Source organism: Hipposideros armiger, unplaced genomic scaffold, assembly GCF_001890085.2.
Source record: "Hipposideros armiger isolate ML-2016 unplaced genomic scaffold, ASM189008v1 scaffold_6, whole genome shotgun sequence".
Taxonomy (NCBI): domain Eukaryota; kingdom Metazoa; phylum Chordata; class Mammalia; order Chiroptera; family Hipposideridae; genus Hipposideros; species Hipposideros armiger.
This window is the reverse complement of record NW_017731356.1, coordinates 5,656,394-5,678,858: the sequence shown is the minus strand read 5'-3', so window position 1 is coordinate 5,678,858 and position 22,465 is coordinate 5,656,394. Positions and strand designations below refer to the sequence as shown.

The 22,465-nt window shown below is 48.8% G+C and overlaps 1 protein-coding gene across 1 annotated transcript in view; it reads left to right on the top strand.

Moving 5' to 3' along the window:
* The window catches only part of TNR (tenascin R), a 378,542-nt gene that overhangs the window by 328,049 nt on the left and 28,028 nt on the right, over nt 1-22,465 (top strand). The window contains exons 10-17 of the mRNA XM_019647030.1: nt 9,925-10,014; nt 11,102-11,365; nt 12,195-12,464; nt 13,665-13,784; nt 14,676-14,822; nt 17,294-17,413; nt 20,224-20,367; nt 21,512-21,642. Coding sequence (XP_019502575.1) covers nt 9,925-10,014; nt 11,102-11,365; nt 12,195-12,464; nt 13,665-13,784; nt 14,676-14,822; nt 17,294-17,413; nt 20,224-20,367; nt 21,512-21,642 — 1,286 coding nt within the window. The remainder of the gene's footprint in view (nt 1-9,924; nt 10,015-11,101; nt 11,366-12,194; nt 12,465-13,664; nt 13,785-14,675; nt 14,823-17,293; nt 17,414-20,223; nt 20,368-21,511; nt 21,643-22,465) is intronic.

Here is a 22,465-nt window from a genome sequence, read left to right as displayed (position 1 = left end):
CAGTGAGCGGCCGTCCAGAAGCCGGCGACTGATCTGCCTCACCAGGGAAGAGCGCAATGATGGTGCCAACTTGGGCCAGTGGGGCAACGTCCTCCACAACTAGATTGAAGAACCAAAAAAAATGACGGCAACTTGTCTGTTCCCCTTCCCCCAATTCCCTAGCACTGTTCCCAATTCCCCAATAAAAAAAAATCTTTAAAAAAAAAAAGAGAGAGAGAGAGAGAGAGAGAGAGAGAGAGAGAGAGAGAGAGAGAGATACAGGGAAGAGCCCAGTCATCCTACTCACTGGCACCCACTACCAGGGATAAAAGATTCTACACTCAGTGGTCATCTGTATTATTCCAGATACCTCCACATAGTTACAGCTTATTTCATCTTCACAACAACCTCAGGAGAGATGTCAGCACCCCCATTTTATGGATGAGGAAACTGAGGCTCAGGGAACTTGGGAATTTGTCCCCAAGTTCACAAAACTAGCGAGGGGCACAGCTGTGACTCGAAGGCAGTTCTGAGTCCTAGTCAAAAGCCTGCCATGCCATGGCTGCTTCTACAAAAGGAGCAGGATAAATGCTATAGACTTGTAAGGAAAGGAAAAATTATTACTGAGGAGTGGGCTCAGGTCGATTTTTTTGGCTCGAGTTGAGCTGATGAAATTAAACTATAAATATATATTACTCATAATTATCCCAGGGAGCTCACTGCTGGGGAAACTTATAAACGCTAATACCTTTATGTGATTTAAGCAGGGATTATAGGCATGTGAGGAAATCAAGGATGTCTGTACTTGCCGCGATGCAAATTACAAGGACTGTTGGCTCTCTTGCTGTGGCGTCTGGGGGAAGAGAATGAAGGAGCGTGAAGGAGGAAAGGCAAAGCGACGGAGAAGTTTGACCCCAGCTCTAAACAGTTGTGCTTTCTCCCTCACGCCCCACCTCGGACGCGGAAGAGGAGAGATTGTCAGCCTCAAGGCCTTTTTTTTTTTTTTTTTTTTGGTCTGGTTCCAAGCGAGTTGTTTATTTGCATTTACAAAACAAGACTTTGGGAAGGGTACTCCAGGATCACCTGCGGCTCTACCTCCCTGGCCAGAAAGAGGAGATAGAAACTTCAGTCCTCCCCAGCCCCACTCCCTAGAAAACAGGGCTCCTAGCAGAAGGTCCCCTGTCTCACCCCAGTTTTATTTGAATGCTTTGCTCTGAGGAACATATTACGAGCCAGGACTTTAGACCCTGTATCCAGGCTCAGCCACTCGCGGTGTGATTTGCGCCAGTGGACTTGACCTTTCTAAGCCTCTGCTTCATCGGCTGTAAAATGGGAATAATACCTTTTACCTCACAGTGTCACGATGAGGTTTTATGTATTTTTTATTTTATTAATTATTTTTAGCTGAGCCATCCTGCCACCTGTTGGCAGCTCAGCAGCAGCTCACCTTGGGCTGAGAATTGAACCAGCGACCCTGTTGGTCAGAGCTCAAACTCTTGAGCGAGCTCTTAACCAACTGAGCCATTCAGCCGGCATGATGAGGTTTTAATGAGAGCTGAGAGTGTGTATTTAATGAGTTTAAGAGAGCACTTCTAACATGCGAAGCTGACGATGGTGACGAAGGGGGGAGGACGAGGCCAGCGAGTGGATGGAAGGTTTAGGACTGCCTCCTATAATTGGTGTGTCACCGTGCAGAGCCTTGCTTCTCAAAGTGGGGTGTGGGGACCAGCAGCAAGGGGAACACCCCGAGAGATGTTAGAGCCCTCTCCCTCCAGACCTGCCAAATCAGCGCCCGCATTTAAAAGACCCCCCAGTCATCTGTGTGTATGTTAGTGGGTAAGAAGCGCCCATTACAGCATGGCTCCCAAAGTCACCCACTGGGGTTTTGGACCAGCTTCATAGATGTGCGTCTCTGGCCAAATTTCTTAAACTTCCAGGCCTGAGGGACATCATGTCTACCTCACAGGGTTGTTGTGGGGATCAAACGAGACTATCTATCTGTCCATCCATCTATCCATCTCTCTATCAACACTTAGGAATGCGACTGGTACATGGCGACATTCAATAGCCGTTTGACCTTTGATTGTTTTTAACCCCCGTGAAGCTCAGAGCTGGATCTGTGGCATCCTGGCCTTTCCTGGCATAAGCTCACATCCCTTTATTCTCACCACTGACTCTAAACCCTTAAAGTCCTCTGGCATCTGTATTTGCTCTTCCCTGCAGAGGCCTTGTCTCTGCAGCCGCCGGTTACCCCTCACTGTGGAACCCAGGCCTTTCTGACCCTCCAGGTCCCTGAGCCAGGCAGAGGGCGGCAGCATGCACCCGCTCCCGGCCTCCCCTTCGCAGACCTCGCCCTTTGCCTCACAGAGGCCAGGCTGGGGCACAACACACCAAACATTTCTTTTTCATTTTCCTCTCTAGCGAATTCCCAGCAAATTCCCTCTGGAGCATGAGTTTGTTTCTGAACAACAGACTTAGTGTCTGCAATGATGTTTTTTTTTTTCTCTGCTCTGGTGGCTTCTGTGTCCTTAACGATAAGTCTTTTTTTAGGCTCAGCCTTTCCACCCAGACGATGCCTGCTTGGCCTGTGTGTCATACCTGGCGTTCCAAAGGGGTCTCCGAGTATTAAATACTTTACAGGCTCACCAAGGGGCGTCTAGGTTAGAACTGGCAGCACTCACCAGGGACTCATGCCACCACTGTTTTCTGGGTAGCAATGCAGAGCAATAAACCATATAGAAAACTCCTAGGGAGGGAAGGAGAGAGGGAGAGAGGGACGGAGGGAGGGAGGGAAGGAAGGAAGGAAGAAAGGAAGGAAAGAAGGAAGGAAGGAAGGAAGGAAGGGAGGGAGGAAGGAAGGAAGGAGATTCTCATTCCTTGACTGGAATTTGGTCGAAAAGCCGTGCCTGGGACAAGTGTAAACCCTAAACCCTGCTCTGGCCTATGCCTGCGGTGACTCCTCTAACCAGACTTGACAGGCCTGTGGCTGCAGTGCTTTGCCAGAGTCTATGTACTCTCTCACCTGGTCCTCCCTCGTGAACAGGAGCCCACACCTGAGGACCGTGTGACCAGGAAAAAGGCAAAAGGAGCTGGTCCATGTGACCTGTGTGCACTGGGCTCTAAACCAGTCCTCCAGGGCCCATGTATTCTATCCCTCGCCCACCCCGCGGGCGCCTACCTGCATGCCTCCCGATGGCACTGCCCAGCCAGCTGCCTGTGCTCCTGTCAATGAGATGCTAATCAGAAAAATCATCAACAGGGCTGGAAGATTCCCCAAGACATCACAGTACAACATAGGAGGCAAGAAAACAGACCTACAGCCAGCCATACCCCTCCCCACCCCAACACAAGGCTGCTGTCTACAAGCATCCCCCAGTCAGGTGTGCGAGTGGCCACCTTCAAGGCCTCTGTTTGCTGGGGACATGTTTTCCCGGGGGCTCAGGTGGGGATCTAGTGGTGAGAAGGTGGTATCCTCAAGGTGTGAAGGTGGGAGATGTGCTTGCCCACAGGAGAATTTTCCGTGAAGAAATCCAAGATTCCTGGAGGAGTCCAGCTGGCAAATCAGCACTGACCAATGCACTTGATGTTGACTTCACCCCATCTGCACCGTCTGACGGGCCCGGGCGCAAACACCAGACCAAGTGCCAGACCTTAACACCCTACAGGCCCTTCTGGGGAGAAGGAGTCGGGCAGTGGGCCTGGGGCCAGGCCAGACTCTGCTCAGCCTCCTCTGGGCGAAGTCACAGTGACCCCAAGTGGTCACTTTGGGAAGGCACCCTCTGAACACCGCGCCACTGGAGGGTGGAGCGTGGGCTGCAGAGGCCCAAGCAGAAAAGAGGGGAGAAAGGGCAGAGGCGCCCCCACCCCTCCTCCTCACAGAGCTCAAGCATAAGGGTATCTGTCCCCTTACTTATGGAAAAGGACTGAGCCAAGGGGACCCGGAGAAGAGCCTGCTGGGAATTTCCAGGGACAGACGTGCCTGTAGAACAGGGATTGAAAAGCCACGTGTCTCTTTAATGCCCCCGGCAACGAGGAAGTTGCCTCTGAGAAGTTCCTTGGTATTATTATGTCTTTTAAAATATAGACTTGTGGGGCCAGTGCCTTCCTTAACGTCAGCATGGGATTGGCTGCTTTTCTTGACGTTCGAACGTCACCTACACTCAAAAGGCAGGGCGATGTCCTCCGAAGCCTGGCTCGTTCAGGGAACCTGGAGAAGCATCTGCCATTACCCAGGGAGATGAGGATGTGCAGCCTAGGCGCTCAGCCCGCCATCGTATTCAAAAGTGGATTGTTGCCTATGTGGTGTGATTTTAGGGGCTCCCAGAAGATCCCCTGTCTCCAAATGTCTCCCCATCTGTGAAACCTCCAGTACCCAAATTCCACTGCTGGAAATTTCCCCATGAGGGGTCCTACATTGGGTTCCTGGTTTTCATGAATTATTTGGCCACACCTGTGTCTGCAGGTGCTATTCCCTCTGCCTGCCACACCCTTTTCCCAACCAAATGTGCCCTGATCCTTCAGAACCCAGTTCTTCCTAACACTCCCACCACCGCCACCCTGGTCATGCTGCTTTTGCGGTGTCAGTTTTGTTTTCACTATACTACTTACTGAATTAAAATACGAAAACAACCAAATCCCTTGACCCAAAGACCTAAGAGTCTAGTGAAGACACCAACATGAAAACTAACAATGACAATATAATAACATAATTGTTCTAAAAACTAAGAGATTGACTGCAAACTCTGCGGGGACAGGGTCCTCGGTTTGCCCCTACCTTTGAAAGCAGATGTCCTTCAAATGCACTAGAGCCCACCAAATCCCTCACCTCAGTTTGGTAAACTTGAGCTTCACAGAACTTGAGAGAGGAGCCCAGGGCTTTCGAGATGAAAGGGGTCCATATTCCTACATGTTCACCTGAACCCAACCAAGCCTGCAGGGCCCAGGTATCTTCCTCCTGTTTTCATTGGCAAGAGACAGCAGTCTCCATTTCTGGGGCCTCCTTCACCCTATGACTTCCCTGCCAGCAGCAGGAAATGTGAAAAATGGGTCTCCTAATCATTCAGCCTTTCTCTCCCATGGTCCTCGCAGTGCAGGTGAGAAGTGGCTAGCTCCTGTTGCCTCGAGCCCTAATTAATCTCTTCCTGCTCGCCATGCCCCATGCTGACCACCAGAGAATCCCACAGCTCCTTCCCTCTACCTTTTCTGATCTTGGCTGGCTTCCAAGGTTCAGCTCAAGTCCCTTCTCCAGGAAGCCTTCTGTAGCTACTTCAGCCCGTGCTGGCCTCACACCTTCCACCCCAAAAATAATGTTCTTAGCAGCCCTTGGTGTAGCACCAAATCAATCTCCAATTCCAATTTGCTTACCCCTATTCTTGCCTGTAGGACTCTTAGGGACACAGACCACGCCGTGACATGTCAGAAAGAGCAAAGGCTTTGGGCTCCAAACCCAGTTTTATCGCATATGAGCTTTGTGACCTTGGTCAAGGAATGGACCTCTCTGAGCCTTTGTTTTCTTATCAGGATGCCCTCCCAGCATGGTAGACTCTGTAAGAAACTATAGTCAATAATAGTACTCTTGGCCATCAGACACTCAAGAATTCTCCTTTGATTTTTATCCCTCCTTCCTTCCCTGCCTTTCTTCTTCATTATTTTTCCACATTACCTATTGCGTGCATCTCAGTGCTTGGCCGATTATAGGTGCTCAGTAAATAATTAATTTCCTTCTTGAGTTCAGATATTTTTTATCTCATAAAGGGCAAGGTTGATGTCCATTCATCTCACCCTGGTGTCCCCAGGACACAGCCTTGTGCCGGGCACAAAGATGCGTCTCAGTGACGTCTGGTGAGCGGATGCACTGTGTGCTTGGGGCACTCAGAGGAGGATGGGCACGCAGTGAAAGATTTGAGAGCAGTATCAACCTGCCAGCTGAACAAAGGAGGGTCTGTGAGGGATGGAGGCTGGTGGTTTCCAATGGGATGACTTTTCTGAGCCATTGTGAAGAAAGGGATCAGAGCCATTTCTATGCTACCACTTGCAGAAGTTGGGTAGAAAGATAAAGGAGCACTGAGAGAGAGAGAGCCGTGGAATCTCTAATGGTGGGAAATCCCTCGGAGTCCTCTGAGTGCCAATATGTCAGTTCCCTGGCTATGCCTCAGACACACATTTTCTTCAGCAGCAGAACTGTATTTTACCTGCTGGCAAAGAGCAACAATTCACTTGTAGCACAGGAAGAAAGCTGCCGAAAATCAAAGGAAAGCAGCAGGCAGGAACCTATAAAGCAAGTCCCCCATCCCTATTCCCCAGACAGAAGGCCTGGGAAGGGGGTACTTTAATTTCTGCACCAGTTTTTCTGGAAGGAGACAACTCCATTGTAAATTATTGAACATTTCATTTAAGCTTCATAAATAAGAGACTCGGATGAAAACATTCCATGTTAGATCCGCTTGGCAGCATATAATTTCTGTCTTACTCCCATGATCTGTCACCCTTCATCTACGTCGGAGAATTTCTACTTCATTATAGGCAATTGAAGGTCTCAATCAGCTGCCTGGGAAATGTAGTTTATGTCCCAGAGGTAATCTCATTTCTCCAACCAAGGATGTACCTGGGACTCGCCGAACAGACTGACGGAGATAAATGTGTGCTCTGAACAGATCTGGGGGCATTGCAGTCACCCCATCAATCTAGTGACAGGTACTCGGCCCAGCCAGGGGCTGGCTCCTGACTGACAGCTGGACTCCCTGAATCACTGGTTTCATTGGAGCCAACAGGCTAAGCCTCAGCAAAGCGACAACACATGTGTCGAGGACCAGCCTGTGTCTGCCTGGGGGAACACACGCCACACAAGGACTGAGAATCCTGGAGGAGTTCTCTAGCGAGGAAATAATACTATTGGCTCCTGTCTCAATGAGCCAGGCACTGTACTTCATACACATTGGTTCATGGAAGCCTCACAATGACCCTCAGAGATGGATACCGTTATTCTTCCCCTTCTGCGGAAACTGACGCTCGAGGAAGTTAAGTAATCACCGTTACACAGGTAAAAAATGGCAGAGCCTGCATAGTCACGTGTACAGCAGGCCTCACAGTCTGTCAGACTGCACAGTTTACCTCCCCTGGTGTTGGCGCTTTTGAGGAAGAAAGAATGAAGGGTTAGGAATTGGGTGGAACTGGTTTGAGAAAGGAAAAGAGGGCGCATTCTAATGCATTTCTGCAAGGGAGCCTGGTCAGCAAGGCCTGGTAGGTCCTGCCATCCTCAAGCCTGGGGGGTTTATTGCATAGGCTGCATGGAAGCCATCCTGGGAAGGGGGTGTAGAACCCTTGGGCTACCCTGCAGCGCCCCCTTCATTAAACCAAAATGTGTGTGAAGGAAAGGTTGCTCCATGCATTTTCTCTCAAAATTATTCCTGATACCTTGGGACTCTTGTGGAAGTCACAGCTGCTCTGGGAAGGGGTTGAAATGGGGGGCGGGGCAGGGCGGAGCATTTCAGTCCTCCTAAAAGCCCTGAACCCTGAGGCCAGAAGCGTGAGTCATCTCCAGCTCGTCACAGAGTTACTCTTTGCCTAGTTTTTTTTAATACAAAGATGATGTACTGGTTTGAATAGTGCCCACCCCCAAATTCATGTCCTCCTGGAACCTGTGAATGTGACCTTATTTGGAAATGGGGTCTTTATAGATGAAATCAAATTCAGATGAGGTCATAATGAGTTAGGATGGGCCCTGAATCCAATGTAACCAGGGCCTTTATAAGACGAGAAGATAGAGACACACGAGGAGAATGCCATGGACTAAATGTGCCCCCCCAAAATTCATATTTTAGAATCCTCATATGTCAGGGGATGGGACGTTTGGGAAGTGAGGTCATGAGGATGGAGCTCTCATGAATGGAATTAGTGTCCTTTTAAAAGAAACTCCGCAGAGCTCCCTCGTTCTTTCCGCCATGTGAGGACGCAGTGAGAAGCCCACCATTTAGGAACCAGGAAGTAGGGTCTCACCAGACATCACATCTGCTGGTGTGTTGACCTTGGACTGCTCCACCTCCAGAACTGTAAGAAGTCAGTGTCTGTTGTTTAAGCCCCCCAGGCTACCGCAGTTGTTAGAGCAGCCTGAGCTGATGAAGACATCCTGGGACCACAGAGGCAGAGAGGGTGACAAAGCTGCAAGCCAAGGAACGCCAAGGACTTCCGGGAGCCACCAAAGCTAAGAAGAGGCCAGGAAGGATTCTCCCCTTAGAGACTCCGGAAGGAGCGCGGCCCTGCCAACACCTTGATTTCAGCTCTCGAGACCCCAGAACTGAGAGAGAACATATTTCTGTTGTTTTAAGCCACCCAGTCTGTGATCATTTGTCATGATAGCCCCAAGAAACTAACGCAGACGGGAAAGACTCCCTGTGCCGCCGTCCTCACAAGTTTGTGATGAGGGTCAAACACACAGGTATTTTGAGAACAACAAATGTTCTGTCAACGCAGAAGGGCATGATCATCAGCTGTGGCTCTGGCAGCCCACACAGGGCACCAGAGAGCCCGCCAGAACTCCGACTGTCTCTGAGGGTCCCTGTGGGTGATGATTTGCTCTTGTTGCATTTTTCTATTATACAACCCCAGTCCTAATCAAGGAAGGTGAGTTTGATACTAGTTTGACGCTACCATAATGGCCCCCAAAGATGCCCACATTCTAGTCCCTGGCACCTGTGACTACGTCATCTTACATGATGAAAAGGAGTTCGTGGATGTGATTAAGTTAGGGCTCTTGAGATGGGGAGAGTAGCCTGTACTATCCACATGGGCCCAATGTCATCACAAGAGTCCTTACGAGAGGGGTGCAGGGAGATTTGAGTCAGAGTGGAAGATGTGACGATGGAAGCAGAGGTCGGAGAGAAAAACAGATTTGAAAATGCTATGCTGCTGGCTTTGAAGATGGATTATGGGGCCACAGCCTCTAGAAGCTGGAAAAGGCAAAGAAATGGATTCTTCCCTGGAGTCTCTAGAAGGAAGGCAGACCTACTCAGCCATTATAGATGTCAGATCACCTAAGCTGTAAAACAAGAGATTTGTGTGGTATTCTGAGCCACTCAGTTGTGGTGATTTCTTACAATAACAAGGGGAAAATTAATATACCAGTCAAATCAGTTAGTCTGAAAATTAATGTGGGCGAGTATAGAGAGATGCCCCAGATAATCCCAGATGTTCTGGAAGGCTCCCAGTGATCCTTTGTATCAATCCCCCACAGGATTTCCCCAGAGAAGATTACATCCTTTAGTTGGACAGTTTTTGCATTTTTCTCCACATTCCCAGAGTTCCCCAGAGGTCATCCTAAAATTAGAGCCATATCTGCAGCCTGAATTACCAACCTTTGTAGGGAGCCCACAGCAACAGGGCTTCTGTGTGTCCCTCCATGAAAGCCCTGACAGCCCTGTGCTCAGAGAGAAAGCCCCCCCACTGTCACTCACTAGAAGACACTCAAGAGTCCACATATGGCCTCAGTCGCTATCTACAAAAGGCGCAGCTTGGTCCTCGTGTACAATATCCAAGAAGTGCGTTAGAGGGTGTGTCCGCATATTCCTTCTAGATTATACTCTCCCCAATTCACAAATGAAGCAAGAAATCTTTTTGCCAGTTTTAGCCAACCTGAGACTCTAAGTACCATGGGGAGACCTTCACAGGAGAACATACTTCTGACGATCATTGACAAGGGCAGCCTCACCTCCTTTCCAGGGAGAACAACAGCGAGAGGGAGCTCGGTATTGACTAACTCATCCTGTTGGCTTGGTGTGGATTTCCTAGGTGGTGAAATTGGGATTTCCTAATAGGTGTGATTAGGGGGGATGCAGGAAGGACTAAACACAAGACCTGAACAGGAATCTAAGATCGTTTGTTTCCCTTCTGTCAGTCTTCCCACCCTTGACACACAGAGAGAATAATGTTTGTTTCTGCATCTATCGATAGATCTGGTACCTGGCACTGAGTATGGAGTTGGAATATCCGCCGTCATGAACTCACAGCAAAGTGTGCCAGCCACCATGAATGCAAGGACGGGTGAGTCGAGGACTGGTGTGGCAGAAGACCAGGGTGCCCTGTGAGACCGAGCAGCTGTGGAGGCTTGTCCTGGCAGGGACCAGTCAGAGGCAATGCCCCCCATTGAGCAGGTCCCTGGGCAGCAGCTGTCAGCCTGGGAACAACATCCACCTGCAGCTCTTTGGTTCCCTATGCCAAACCCAACACCTGACATGCAGGATGGAGTCCTGTCTTGTCCCCCATAGATCTGTGCGTGGGTCCCCATGGTCTGAGCGGCTGTCCAGAGCTGTGCAGGGCAGAGATAGACAAATCCCAAATCAGCTGCCATCATAGTGGGTCACATTTCTATCTAGCCCACCCCACAGCAGGCAGAATGTGGCCATCCTTACTGTGCACCACAGAAGCCCTCAAAAAGGCCACAAAGTAAAGGTCTAGACTTGGAAACAACCAACGAAATCTAAGAGCAATGGGGCTTGAGCCCCTTACTGCCCTGGATCCAGCCATTTTACTTCCAAGCCCCAGGTAAAGTTCACAATCGCTCTAGTACCTTAGGTACAAGCCCGAGGTTGGGCTGGAGATTTTGGACGAATTCCTCCCCTGAGGCTCAGTTGAGCATAGACAGCCCCTCTAAAAAACCACATGGACAGGGGTCCCCAGGAGTCTTCAAATCTAGTCTCCTGTATACCCACAGCCAGGTCAGTCAAAATGGCCTCAGGAATAGGCACGGCTACTGTTGCCAAGAATGGCAGAGCCCTAATGGGTGGTGGCTCCTGGTGTGCCCTGCTTGGCTTCCTGAGAAAGGCTGGGAGACGATGGATTTGGAGAGCTTGAAAATCAGCAGCCAGCTTTGTCCCAGAGGTGGATGTATTCCAGTGGCCTTGGAGCTAATAATGCCTTTCTGCACATTGTCCATCTGTTTGCCAAGCCCCTGGCCATCTTTCAAAGGGAAGGTGCTTAACAAAAAGTGAGCTGAGCGTCAGCAATGACAAGCTAATCCTCATGTCAGCAGGCCTGCTGATAGCTTAGACATCCGCAGGGGGCCAATTCCAATAAATACTGGCCCTCCTGTGGAACCCATGTCAAATAGGCTACTTATGTTGACCCACAGAACTCGACAGTCCCAGAGACCTCATGGTGACAGCCTCCTCAGAGACCTCCATCTCGCTCATCTGGACCAAGGCCAGCGGCCCCATTGACCACTACCGAATTACCTTTACCCCTTCCTCCGGGATCGCCTCGGAAGTCACCGTGCCCAAAGACAGGGTCTCGTACACACTGACAGACCTAGAGCCTGGGGCAGAGTACATCATTTCAATCACCGCCGAGAGGGGCCGGCAGCAGAGCTTGGAGTCCACTGTGGATGCCTTCACAGGTACCGGGGCAGCAGCCCAGCTGGATTCAGGGATCAGCAGATCTTAGTGTGAGGAGGTCATCCGGGCAACCCACTCTTCCAATGTCCCATTTCCTTTAGAGCAGCGGTTCTCAACCTGTGGGTCACGACCCCTTTGGGGGTCGAATGACCCTTTCACAGGGGTCACCTAAGACCATCGGGAAACAAAAAGATACTTACATTACGATTCATAACAGTAGAAAAATTACAGTTATAGAGTAGCAATGAAAATAATTTTGTGGTTGGGGGTCACCACAACATGAGGAACTGTATTAAGGGGTCGCGGCATTAGGAAGGTTGAGAACCGCTGCTTTAGAGAAAGGAGGAATGTGGGTAGACAAAGAAGAGATAGAGGAGAAACTAATAAATCAAGAGGGAATGGCTGGAAGTAAAGGGGGGAGGTGAGCAAGGCTACCTACCTGCCTGCAAATGTGTATCTGGTTTGGTCTAGCCCGGACAGAGAGGCTGGTCCCATCCATCCTTCCCTGCCCGCCCTGAATCGGCAGGCCCTCAGAGGATCCATGGGGTCGCGTTAAATTCCTTCCAGAATAGAGGTTCGAAATCCTGGATCAGTATTAGAATAACTCACAGAGGTAATTCTGGCTTTACCCTCCTGAGGGTATTCATTTTTCAGTCTATGGCTTGGAGAAAGGGGAGTGGACAGAGCTGGGGAGTGAGCAGGTAGGACCTCTGGGAGAGAGGTTTTATTAGCAAGAAGGAAAGCTGACCCCTTCCGTCAGGTGGCTCTTCGAGCCCAGTGGCCCCACCACCTCACATGTGTTTCAGAACATCCATCTCCTCTGCTTTGCAGGCTTCCGCCCCATCTCCCATTTGCACTTTTCTCACGTGACCTCCTCCAGTGTAAACATCACCTGGAGTGACCCATCCCCTCCGGCAGACAGACTCATTCTGAACTACAGCCCCCGGGATGAAGAGGAAGAGATGATGGAGGTCTCCCTGGATGCCACCAAGAGGCATGCTGTCCTGATGGGCCTGCGGCCAGCCACCGAGTACATCGTGAACTTGGTGGCAGTTCATGGCACGGTGACCTCTGAGCCTATCGTGGGCTCCATCACCACAGGTGAGGCGAGAGGACCTGACAGCAGGTGGTGAAGGGGGATCCCACAGTAGCCTTTGACAAGTCAATGAAATTTACGAAGTGAAACACCCAAGGAGTTGGAGACTGCCTCATTTGGCTAGTGAGGGGTCTATGAGCTGCTCTGAAGAAGCCACCTCTTCCAGGGCTGCATAAGATGGGAAACTGCCGTTTAGAAGATAGGATAGGCTCAACCTCTTGAGGAGGCCAGGGCTTAAAAGTGTTAGTCCAAGTATCCTTCTACTACCCGCCTGGGAGAAAACCCTGGAGAGAGCTAGTGTCTAAGAGGAAACCCTTCTACAGTAAGGAGATATTCATTCCTGTTCCGGAGAGCCATCTGTTGACTGCCCGTTGAAGTCACTGATGCAAATGATGCTTCCTCAAAATCAGATGGTGCTGGCCTGTAACCATGTAGGGCCCCGGTACCCAGAGGGTGGGGTTGATTTGCATGTTGTTTGGAAAACACAGGCACTTAGAGATGGATTGGATTTATTCTCATCTCATCATCCCCAAATACAATCCCCAGTATGAGCATGCATGTATGCGAGGATATCTGTGTTAGGGTAGTTTGCTACATACTGCCAAGAACCCACAAACTGGACAAGTGGATTAAACACTCACCTGTTTTTGATCCTGTGATACTCCAGCAGTCAAAAAACTAAAGTGCATATTAATAGTAAAAATGAAACACAGTTTAGGAAAGTAGATTGGTTCTGGACTTATGCTCTGAAATCCCCTCTACAGCCAATAGGCAGTTTTTCCAAATTGAACCAAAGGTGGATGGTAAAAAATAAGAGATAGAGATGGAGCTGGGTTTGTCCAGGAGAAGTTGGGTTTGCCTAAGATAACATGGCCACGTTGCTCCCAGTTCAAACAAAACATACAAACTTAAAGGAAAGTTCCCAGTTGACCTTCAGGTAGGTAATAGTTGCTGCCGGGCACAGACCTTGCCTGCTTGACTTTATGTTGTTAAAATATCCTCCATGAATGTGGCTTGGACCATACCTATGTGGCTTCAGGTGAGACCTCAGCCTGACCACGGTTTTAAGGATGCCCTACCCACAGAAAGGTCTTCTCTGCCTCTGGGACAACCTTAACTCTTGGTCCACATAACACCAGGGACAGGAATTCCTTATTCACACTGCGCTTTCTGTCTTTTTCCCACAACCACCTGGGTCTTTGTAGGAATCGATCCCCCCAAAGACATCACAATTAGCAATGTGACCAAGGATTCACTTGTGGTCTCCTGGAGCCCTCCTGTTGCCTCTTTTGATTACTACCGAGTATCATATCGGCCAACACAAGGTAAGTAAGCTACTCGATTTCTCCAAGATGAGTGGGACTTGGAGCTGAATGAAGGGTGTTATGGGAGGCTATCGCCACCCGGCTTGCATTTTCCCCCCTCTCCGTGGCGTGTTCCATCGGAACGAGGGTGGGTAGATGAGGAGCGGCCAAGGAACCCTGCACTCGCCAACTCCTCTCGCAAAAGACTTGACTCTATTCACCCAAAAAGCAGGCCTCTCACCAGCAGAGCTAACTGGTCATGATTATCCAGGCAGTGCAGTGAGGAGCAACGGGCCCTAAAAGAACCTGCCAAGAGCCAGGGTCATGTGCACGTCCCTGAGAGGGTGAAGTCTAAGCTAGAACCCTGGGGCGGGCCAACAGACCCAGCAGGGCCGGATGGAGGCTTGGAGGGAACCACGGTGACGATGGTCCTATTTCTGCCACTCCAGCCAGGTTATGAGTCGGAGGAAGTTGGCCCAGACCTCGCCTGCATCCCGCCCGTTATTACTGGGGCTCATGGCATTGCTAACAAAGCGGGGGACACACTCACTTCCAGGGAGGTGGTGGGGAAGTTTTACAGGCTTCTGTGTCTCTGGCCTATGTGAACCACTCTTTGCAGTCATGCCCTCTGTACTGCCATAAAAAAGACCAGCTTGTTAGAAAACCACCTAAGAAATAGTTCTTTTTACTTTGCTCCAAAGAGCCTGTAAAATGAGGAGGTGGAACCAGCATGCAAGGTCCCTTCAAGCTCCAACATTCCCCGTCCATGAACCTTCCCTCCCCTCCCCACTGAGCGCGCTGAGCCTTGAACCCATGACCAAGTGCTGCCGGCAGCTCCTAGGGAGACTTTACCATGAGCTGCAGCGGTGAGGGCTTTGCTGAACTTTAACTGTGGTTTCTGCTCCTCCTCAGTGGGACGGCTGGACAGTTCAGTGGTGCCCAACACTGTGACAGAATTCACCATCACCAAGCTGTACCCAGCTACCGAGTATGAAATCAGCCTCAACAGCGTGCGGGGCAGGGAGGAAAGTGAGCGCATCTGTACTCTGGTGCACACAGGTAGGCATGTCTCCCTGTCATGGGCCAGGTCAGGGCCCTGCTGAGGACCTGCCACACACAAGAGGCAAAGAGTGAAGGTGTTCCAGCTAATACAGAGGATGCTGGCTCAGGGCTGGGGGTCCCCGTTCATGGGCGCTCCTCTGACTCACTGCATCATCATGCAAAGCAATTGGCACCTTCTCTCCCCGCTGACAGTCCTGTCTACTCCTAGAAGTTCAGAGAGTCACCCTCTAGGAGTCTCCCTGGGCGCAGTCAGGAATGTTCATGGAACTTCTGATATGCAAAGAAACCTTTCAAAGACCCATAATGGAAGTGAATTTCAGACCAGATATCTGAATCATCCCATATAAAGTTTTAAAAGACTCAGCAAAGGAAATGTCACTGCAGAGAAGGAAAAGGTGGTTATTCCAGTAACAATCTTTGGGGTCATGAAACCTCTCATCAAATATGTCCACAAACCACCAAGTAGCTGCCTTTGCTCTTGCTTTATGTTCCAGAAAGCAAGAAGGTGGTAGCCTTCCTCTGGAAAATGAGCCCCTTGGGGGGGGCCTGAGGACAGAACTCCTGCAGCAGCTCCACTGCCCCTCCCTCTCTGGCCCCTCTGCCAGCCCACCATGCAGAAGTAGGTCAGATGTGCTGTAGAAGTCATAAGAGGGGACAGCCAAAGTCTTCTGTCCCCAACCCCCAGACCTAACCTCCCAATGAAGCTATCATTCCCATGGTACATGGGAAAACATCCAGCTTGCCTCATTAGCAGAACACCTGGATTTCCTGAGGTCACTTACTTTCCTCAAAGAACCGTATTTCTGGAAGGACATGAATCTTGGAGTTCCTCACTGCTTTTGTAGATTCTCTCACAGAAATAGCATCTCTAAGGCCATGGCCAAAGAAGCATTCCTTCAGAAACTCAAAAAAAAGATTCTTCTAAAGACACCACAGGATATTTTAATCTTCCCTAGCTTCCTTCCAGGCCTGTGACTACAGATAACCCAGCCATGTTTTTGGTTCAGTCTTGCCCCTTCCATCAAATTATTTGTGACCATTAAAGTATTAAGAAATAGTGACCCGAAGTGACACCCAATGAGTCAAAGGAAGCCCCCTTCACACCTTCCTGAAAGTCTTAGAAATCCATGATCAAGAAATTAGGCTTTTTCTCAGAGGGCAGTAAAATAGATTTCAAGCGTCTCTTAACCACAAGGTAAAAGAGCAGAAACGTGGGTCAAAAGAACTTGCTCTTCGGGTTCTTGGTCATAATCAGCAAGTATCTCTAAAGCAGATATTCAACAGGGCACCAACCCCAACTGCCCTCCTTTAAGTTCAGGCAGAGCTATTTTGGCAATTTCACAGAAATGTCTTATTTTTTTATTTGTTGTTTTTACATGAGGTTTATGGTTTTACAACCTTTGGAAATGAGTACTCTCCTACAGGATCTCGTGTTCCATCTCAGAGATCAAGTTAATCACAGTTTCATAAGACTTTTCCTCTTCTTCTCATAAGTTTCCATTTGAAGACCTCTCTGAAGGCACCGATTGTGGATACAATTCAGATGTTAAAATTGTAAACCTATTTTCTGGTTGTTGCTTTGAAATGAGGGACATAGGCAAGCAATAAAAACAATCTTCCATTAGAGAACACAGTCAGCTCAACAGCACGTCCTGGTCCCCACAAGTAAATTACATGACACTTGAGTTGATCTGATGCCTAAACTATTGTAATAACATCCATTTCTAGACTGAATCCCAGCTTCATGGAAGGGAGGCACAGTAGTGAAACAAAAGCATAGAGTGTGGGCGAGTGAGACTAGGAATGTGGTATGATGAGCAAACTCTGTTCCCCTGACAGGACTCAGTACGCAGTACGCCTTGTGAGTAGGAAACCAAGAATCCAGTAACCAAATAGGACTTTAGAGGCAACCTGAGCCCCATTCAGCCACTGCACAAGTATTTATTGAGAACCTTCTAGGTGTTAGGCACGGGAGGTACCATGCCTTCTTGGAGCTCCCACCACACTCAACAGACATCGTTGTGCAAGTCATGCTCTTACACGGATGCAAGTGCCAAAAGCCCGAGAAGCATGTTTTCCCATTAACTAAAGAAATATAACGATTGCTCTACGTCCTTAGTTTTTTCATCTAGGTTTAAATGTCTTAAGACACACAGCCGTATCTTGATATCCCCCACAGCACCTGACAGTGCTCTGCACATAAGTTAATTAATTAAAAGGAAGATCTGGGGAGAATTGGGTACTTGAGAGGAAAGGAGACAGGGAGAAGAGGAGGGGCTAATGGAACCAGAAGGGGAGAAAGCAAAGTGGTCTCCACTCACTTCATTGTTTCCTATGGCACAGCAGCTGACATTTATCATGGGTAAAACTGTGGGAGACGCATTGGGTAGAACTATAGGAGATCATTCATGGATGTCCACCCTGCAGTTGCTTCTACCATTACCTGACATTCTCCGGTTCCATTTCAGCCATGGACAACCCTGTGGATCTGACTGCGACCAACATCACCCCCACGGAAGCCCTGCTGCAGTGGAAGGCACCCGTGGGAGAAGTGGAGAATTACGTCATTGTTCTCACGCACTTCGCAGGTGGGTGTCTGCAGGCCTATCCCTCAGTCAGGTGGGCATGGCGGGGATTGCAGCGGGAGACATGAAAGTAAAAACAACAAAAACAAAAACATTCTGTCAATCTGAGGGACAAATCAGAAATTTTCCGGCTCTTACGATGTCCCAAACTCAATCCACTATGGGAATTGAGAAAGAAGCAGGATCTGAAAGGTTCAAGAAGGACACGTAACCAAGGGCAAAACGGAATCAGAAACATCGTACTAGGAAGGTAAACTCAGAATCGAGCTAAGACTTGCCCCAAAATGCTACGAGCAAGAAAGCAGACTTCTCTAGATATTTACAGAGCAAGAAAAACACTAAAGGTACAGGACCATGCTTGAAGCAGATAATGCATAACAGATGACAAAGGACGCAGAACTACTAAACTCTGCTATTGCTTTAGTCTTTTTCTACCCATATCTACCCCAAAAGTTTGAGCCCATGTAAATCTTGAGTTTCAGTGTCTTTTTCACCATGTCTGTTCACCTCACACTATCTGGAGTAGAATAGAGAAGCCCAACACAGAACAGTGCTGAGTAGTCCAAGTCTCTAGGCCTATGGAAAGGATTTCCCCACCTAAATGACACATGCGATCACAGAATTGTTGTGGGTTATAATCGGGAATCCAGAGAACAAGGATACCAGGGGACAGAAGGCAGGCAGATGTCTTAATTTTCAAAATTAAGAGAATGCCAATTCTGTAAGCTGCAAAAAAATAAATTGATTGTCAAAACTTGGGAAAAAGAAAACCAAAACAGACTATTCAACTAAATGGAAAAAGAATTAGTGATTGTTACATACCAACACAATTTCCCCTAAGAATAAGTTTTACCAAAACCACTTTATGTCCTTGTTTCTTGGCAAATCTACCAGATCATTTGTATTTAAGAAAAGTATTAGAAAAACCCACTTATCACTTAGATGGAAACATACATGATTGGTCATATTTGGAGCTGTGTAGAACTGTAGCTATTTGAATGACCCTCCTCAGAGAATGAATATTATTCCCGTGGGTGTGTCCTAACCCTCTGTGTGTGTGTCCACAGTCCACTTGAACTCCTGCCACCCCTCCTTGCCTATCATGATCTGCATTTCTTACTCTCACCATGCCTTCTCTAGCTACCATGCATTTGCACATGGCGTTTCCTCCACCAGGCAATTCTCTCCCCTTTTGTCTGCCTAAGAAAACCCATCCTTCAAGTCTTAGTTTCAACACTATCTCCCGTGTCAAAGCTTCCGTTATTCCCCTAAGGCAGTCAGGTGCACTTGATCACAGGTATAAAAAGAACACAGCTCCATCATAGCAATTAACTGTCATTCATTCAGCAAATCCCCCTGGTGCCTTCCCGTGTGCCATATCCCCTATTGGCCTATAAGGATTCAGAGACAGAGCACACAGAGTCACAGAATCCATGCCTAGTGATGTCACAGACAAGTAAATAGTTATAAGTCGATGTGAGCAGTCATGGTGTAAGCGAGCAGAAAACACGATGGGCCATAGTGACAGAGATCAGGCTACTGAGGGGAAGAGAGGAGGCAGATGTGTGTGAGAGAGAGAGACAGAAGGAGAGGGAGAATAGGAGAAAAAAGGAAATTCCAAGAAAAAGAGCAGTCTGCTTTTGTAGTGATGTGAGAGAGCATAAGGAGTGTGAGGACCCGCCATGGTCAGAGATGCAGCCATACCAGGGGAGAGAATTGCCTGGTGGAGGAAACGGCATGTGCAAATGCATGGTAGCTAGAGAAGGCAAAGAAGGATATTAAAAATCTGGAGGCATTATGTGTACTTGGCTGAAGAGTTAGTTTAGACTTTGACCTGTTGGGAGGCCTTTCTATGCCTTTAGACCACAAGTAACTGACACCTCAGGTCCTACCTCGTTTGAAGACATGCCTGGTGACCTTAGTTAAATGCTGAATGACTCAGGAGTATTCTAAAGGCACAAGACAGGGCTTGGCCCTTATCTAATGAACAGTTTTATCAACAGCTTGAGTGAATACAGAGAAGACATGCTTACCAAATTTGTGTATAAAACAAAACTGACATCGGTAGAATCCAAATTCCAGTATACTTTAATGAACTGAAACAGTAGTCTAAAACCCAATCAGCAAGACGAGATGCAATAGAAATAAATGCAAAGCTTTTCCCATGGGTGCAAAAAATCAACTATGCAAAGTATGGATGGAGGTGGTTACAAACAAGGTCTTTGATGAGTAACAATCTCCGCTGCGACAATGACGTCACATGACCGTCTCAGAACCTAATGAAGGAACATAATTGGCACAAATAGAAGAGGAGGTTGAGCCTGTTTATTTCATATTGGTCAGTACATCTCCATTATTGTTCTCAATTCTCTACTGAGCTTTACATTTCATCAGGGACACTGATAAACCATTACCTGTCTAGAAAAAGGAAGCCAGGATTGGGACAGTTTGAGAATTCTCTCATACATGTAACGGATTGGAGTCTGAATGTTCTCAGTCTAGGAAAAGAGGGAGGGGTGAGGAGGAGGGGGTCATGTAGACAAAGGATTCAACTTACTCTTTGCAACACCAGAGGCCTGAGCAGAAGTTACAGAAAAGACAATTCAGCCTCCAAACAAGGAGTCTTTTTCTCAATTAAGATGCAAAGTGAGACAAGAGGCGATCCTTGCATGGACTGAAATGCTAAGCTAAATCACCTCTCAATGATTTTTTTTTCCCAGAATTCTCAGATATTGAGTCTTTGTGAAATGCCTTTGGATTTGGTCTTTTCTAAGTTAAATAACCTTCTCCAATCCTTATCCATCCGAGTTTAGTTGCTGGAGAGACCATCCTGGTTGATGGAAGCAGTGAGGAATTCCAGCTTATCGACCTGCTTCCTAGCACCCACTATATCGTCACTATGTATGCCACCAGTGGACCTCTCACCAGTGGCACCATCAGCACCAACTTCTCTACCCGTGAGTACACGGTCAGCTTCACATCCGACCCCTGGAGGCTTTCGTGGGCCCTGAGCATGATCAGTCATGTGGTAGTCTAGGTGACAGGCTACAGGTTTGGGACAGTGCAGCTATGAGCTTTTCTTGTTGTAGTGACTGAGGCCCAAAGATCAGCGAAGGTGTGCTGTAGCCCTTGACCAGCAGACACACATCTGTCTTCTGCTTTCATCCTGGGTCTGGTGACAGCAGTAGAACCAGGCCAAGAGAAGCCAGGACTGGAGATGTGTCTAAAAGCCTGCTGGATATTAAAGGGCTTGATTTGGGGGTGACAGTTGCTGGATATGGTCATGGCCAGGAGAACGGTAGACAAAGGTATCGATGGGAGAATGTTTTAAGTTCAAGAGTGAACTCACAGGGCCAGCTGAGTGGCGTGTTGGTTAAGAGTTGGCTTGGGACACCAGCTCTGAGCAGCAGGGCTCCAGTTCGGATCCCATATAAGAGCCAGTGACACTGTTCCCTCTACAGCTAAGATGGTGAACAACAGCTCGACCTGGAGCTGGGCTGTTGTGAGTTGCCAGCGATGGGCGTAGGCTGCAGCCCCTGCTGCAGTGGGCTGCCATAAGCTACCGTGAGTGGCTGGCAGCAAGTGTGAGTGGCCATGAGCCACTGTGAGCCACCGTGAGCAGCCGTCCAGTGGCCAGTGAGCAACTGCCTCACCCGGGGAGAGCGCAATGATCATACTACCAACATGGGCCAGTGAAGCGACGTCCTCCACAACTAGACTGAAGAACAAAAGGACAAAACTTGTCTTTTTCCCTCCCCCAATTTCCCAGTAAAATCTTTAAAAAAAAAAAAAAAAGTGAATTCACAGACATGCAGGTGTAACTAGTCATGATTTCAGACAGAGGATCAGGCTGGAAGATGTCACCCCGAGGCCCAGAGGCCCTGGCAAGGGAAGGTGGGAAGAACTGCAAGGATAATTATGACACTAAAGGATTATCATCTGAGCCAGGGCCTCCCTTTCGGCTCCTGTCCAAGCTAGAACTGGGGTCAGCATGTGAGCAGCCCAGAAACCACGTAGGCAGACACATAGATAAACATGCCTGGGATCCGACGGGGAGGAGCTGGAGGGACGGGCGCACCTGAGGTTTCCTCCTGTTTGCAGTCCTGGACCCTCCTGCAAACCTGACAGCCAGTGACGTCACCAGACAAAGCGCCTTGATCTCCTGGCAGCCTCCCAGAGCGGAGGTTGAGAACTACATCTTGACCTACAAATCCACCGATGGAAGCCGCAAGGTGAGGTTTTCCTGTAAATGAGAGAGACCACTTCTATCAAGCAATCCACAGGGAAAAAATTAGGTTTCCCATGACGGATACACACAGCGTGCTGTTACCCAAGAGCCCTAATCTGCCAGCCAGAGATCTGGGTGCTTGTCCTGGCAGCACCGTTCCTCTCCATACAGGCCGAGGCAGAACACCAAACCTCCCAGATCAGGGGGTGTCTACCCTGCAAAGTCACGCGGTTGCAGGGGTGCTTCCAGGATGATGGTGCAAAGCATACTGGAGACCTCCAATTTCTCTAAGTACATGGTACCGGGAGGTCTTTTCACCAGCAGGCCGAGCAAACATGAGCGGGATACCAAATTCACACAGCCCTTTAAGCCCCTTGATAGGCGTTCTAAAGGCTACATCCCTATAGCCTACAGTAAAGAGGGGACAAATCCATTTTATGTGACTGCTGAAACGGGCCTTCTAGAGCACTGCTTGTCAAACTGTGGTTAGCAGTCAAAAGCTGTTTTAAAGTGCAGTCGTATTGAGAAACTGAAAATACAGAATAGGTTTGAGCAGGGCTAATGTGGTGCATACGGAGCAGGGAGGCCTAGGAGTCCACTTCCTCAGTCCTTGGGAAGCCAAGTTCAATCTGAGAAGCACCTGATTCAACAATCCAGGTGCCTACGTTTATCCCAATGTGCACCTGGGCGATAGGAGGAGCCTTCCCTGCTTATTGGATCGCTTTTCTCCTTATTGTGGGGAGAGAGGGACACAGTGGCCGCTGCAGTGGAGGCCCTGCTGGTCATGGGGTCCGGACCTCTCTTCCCCACTCCCCGCACCCCACGCC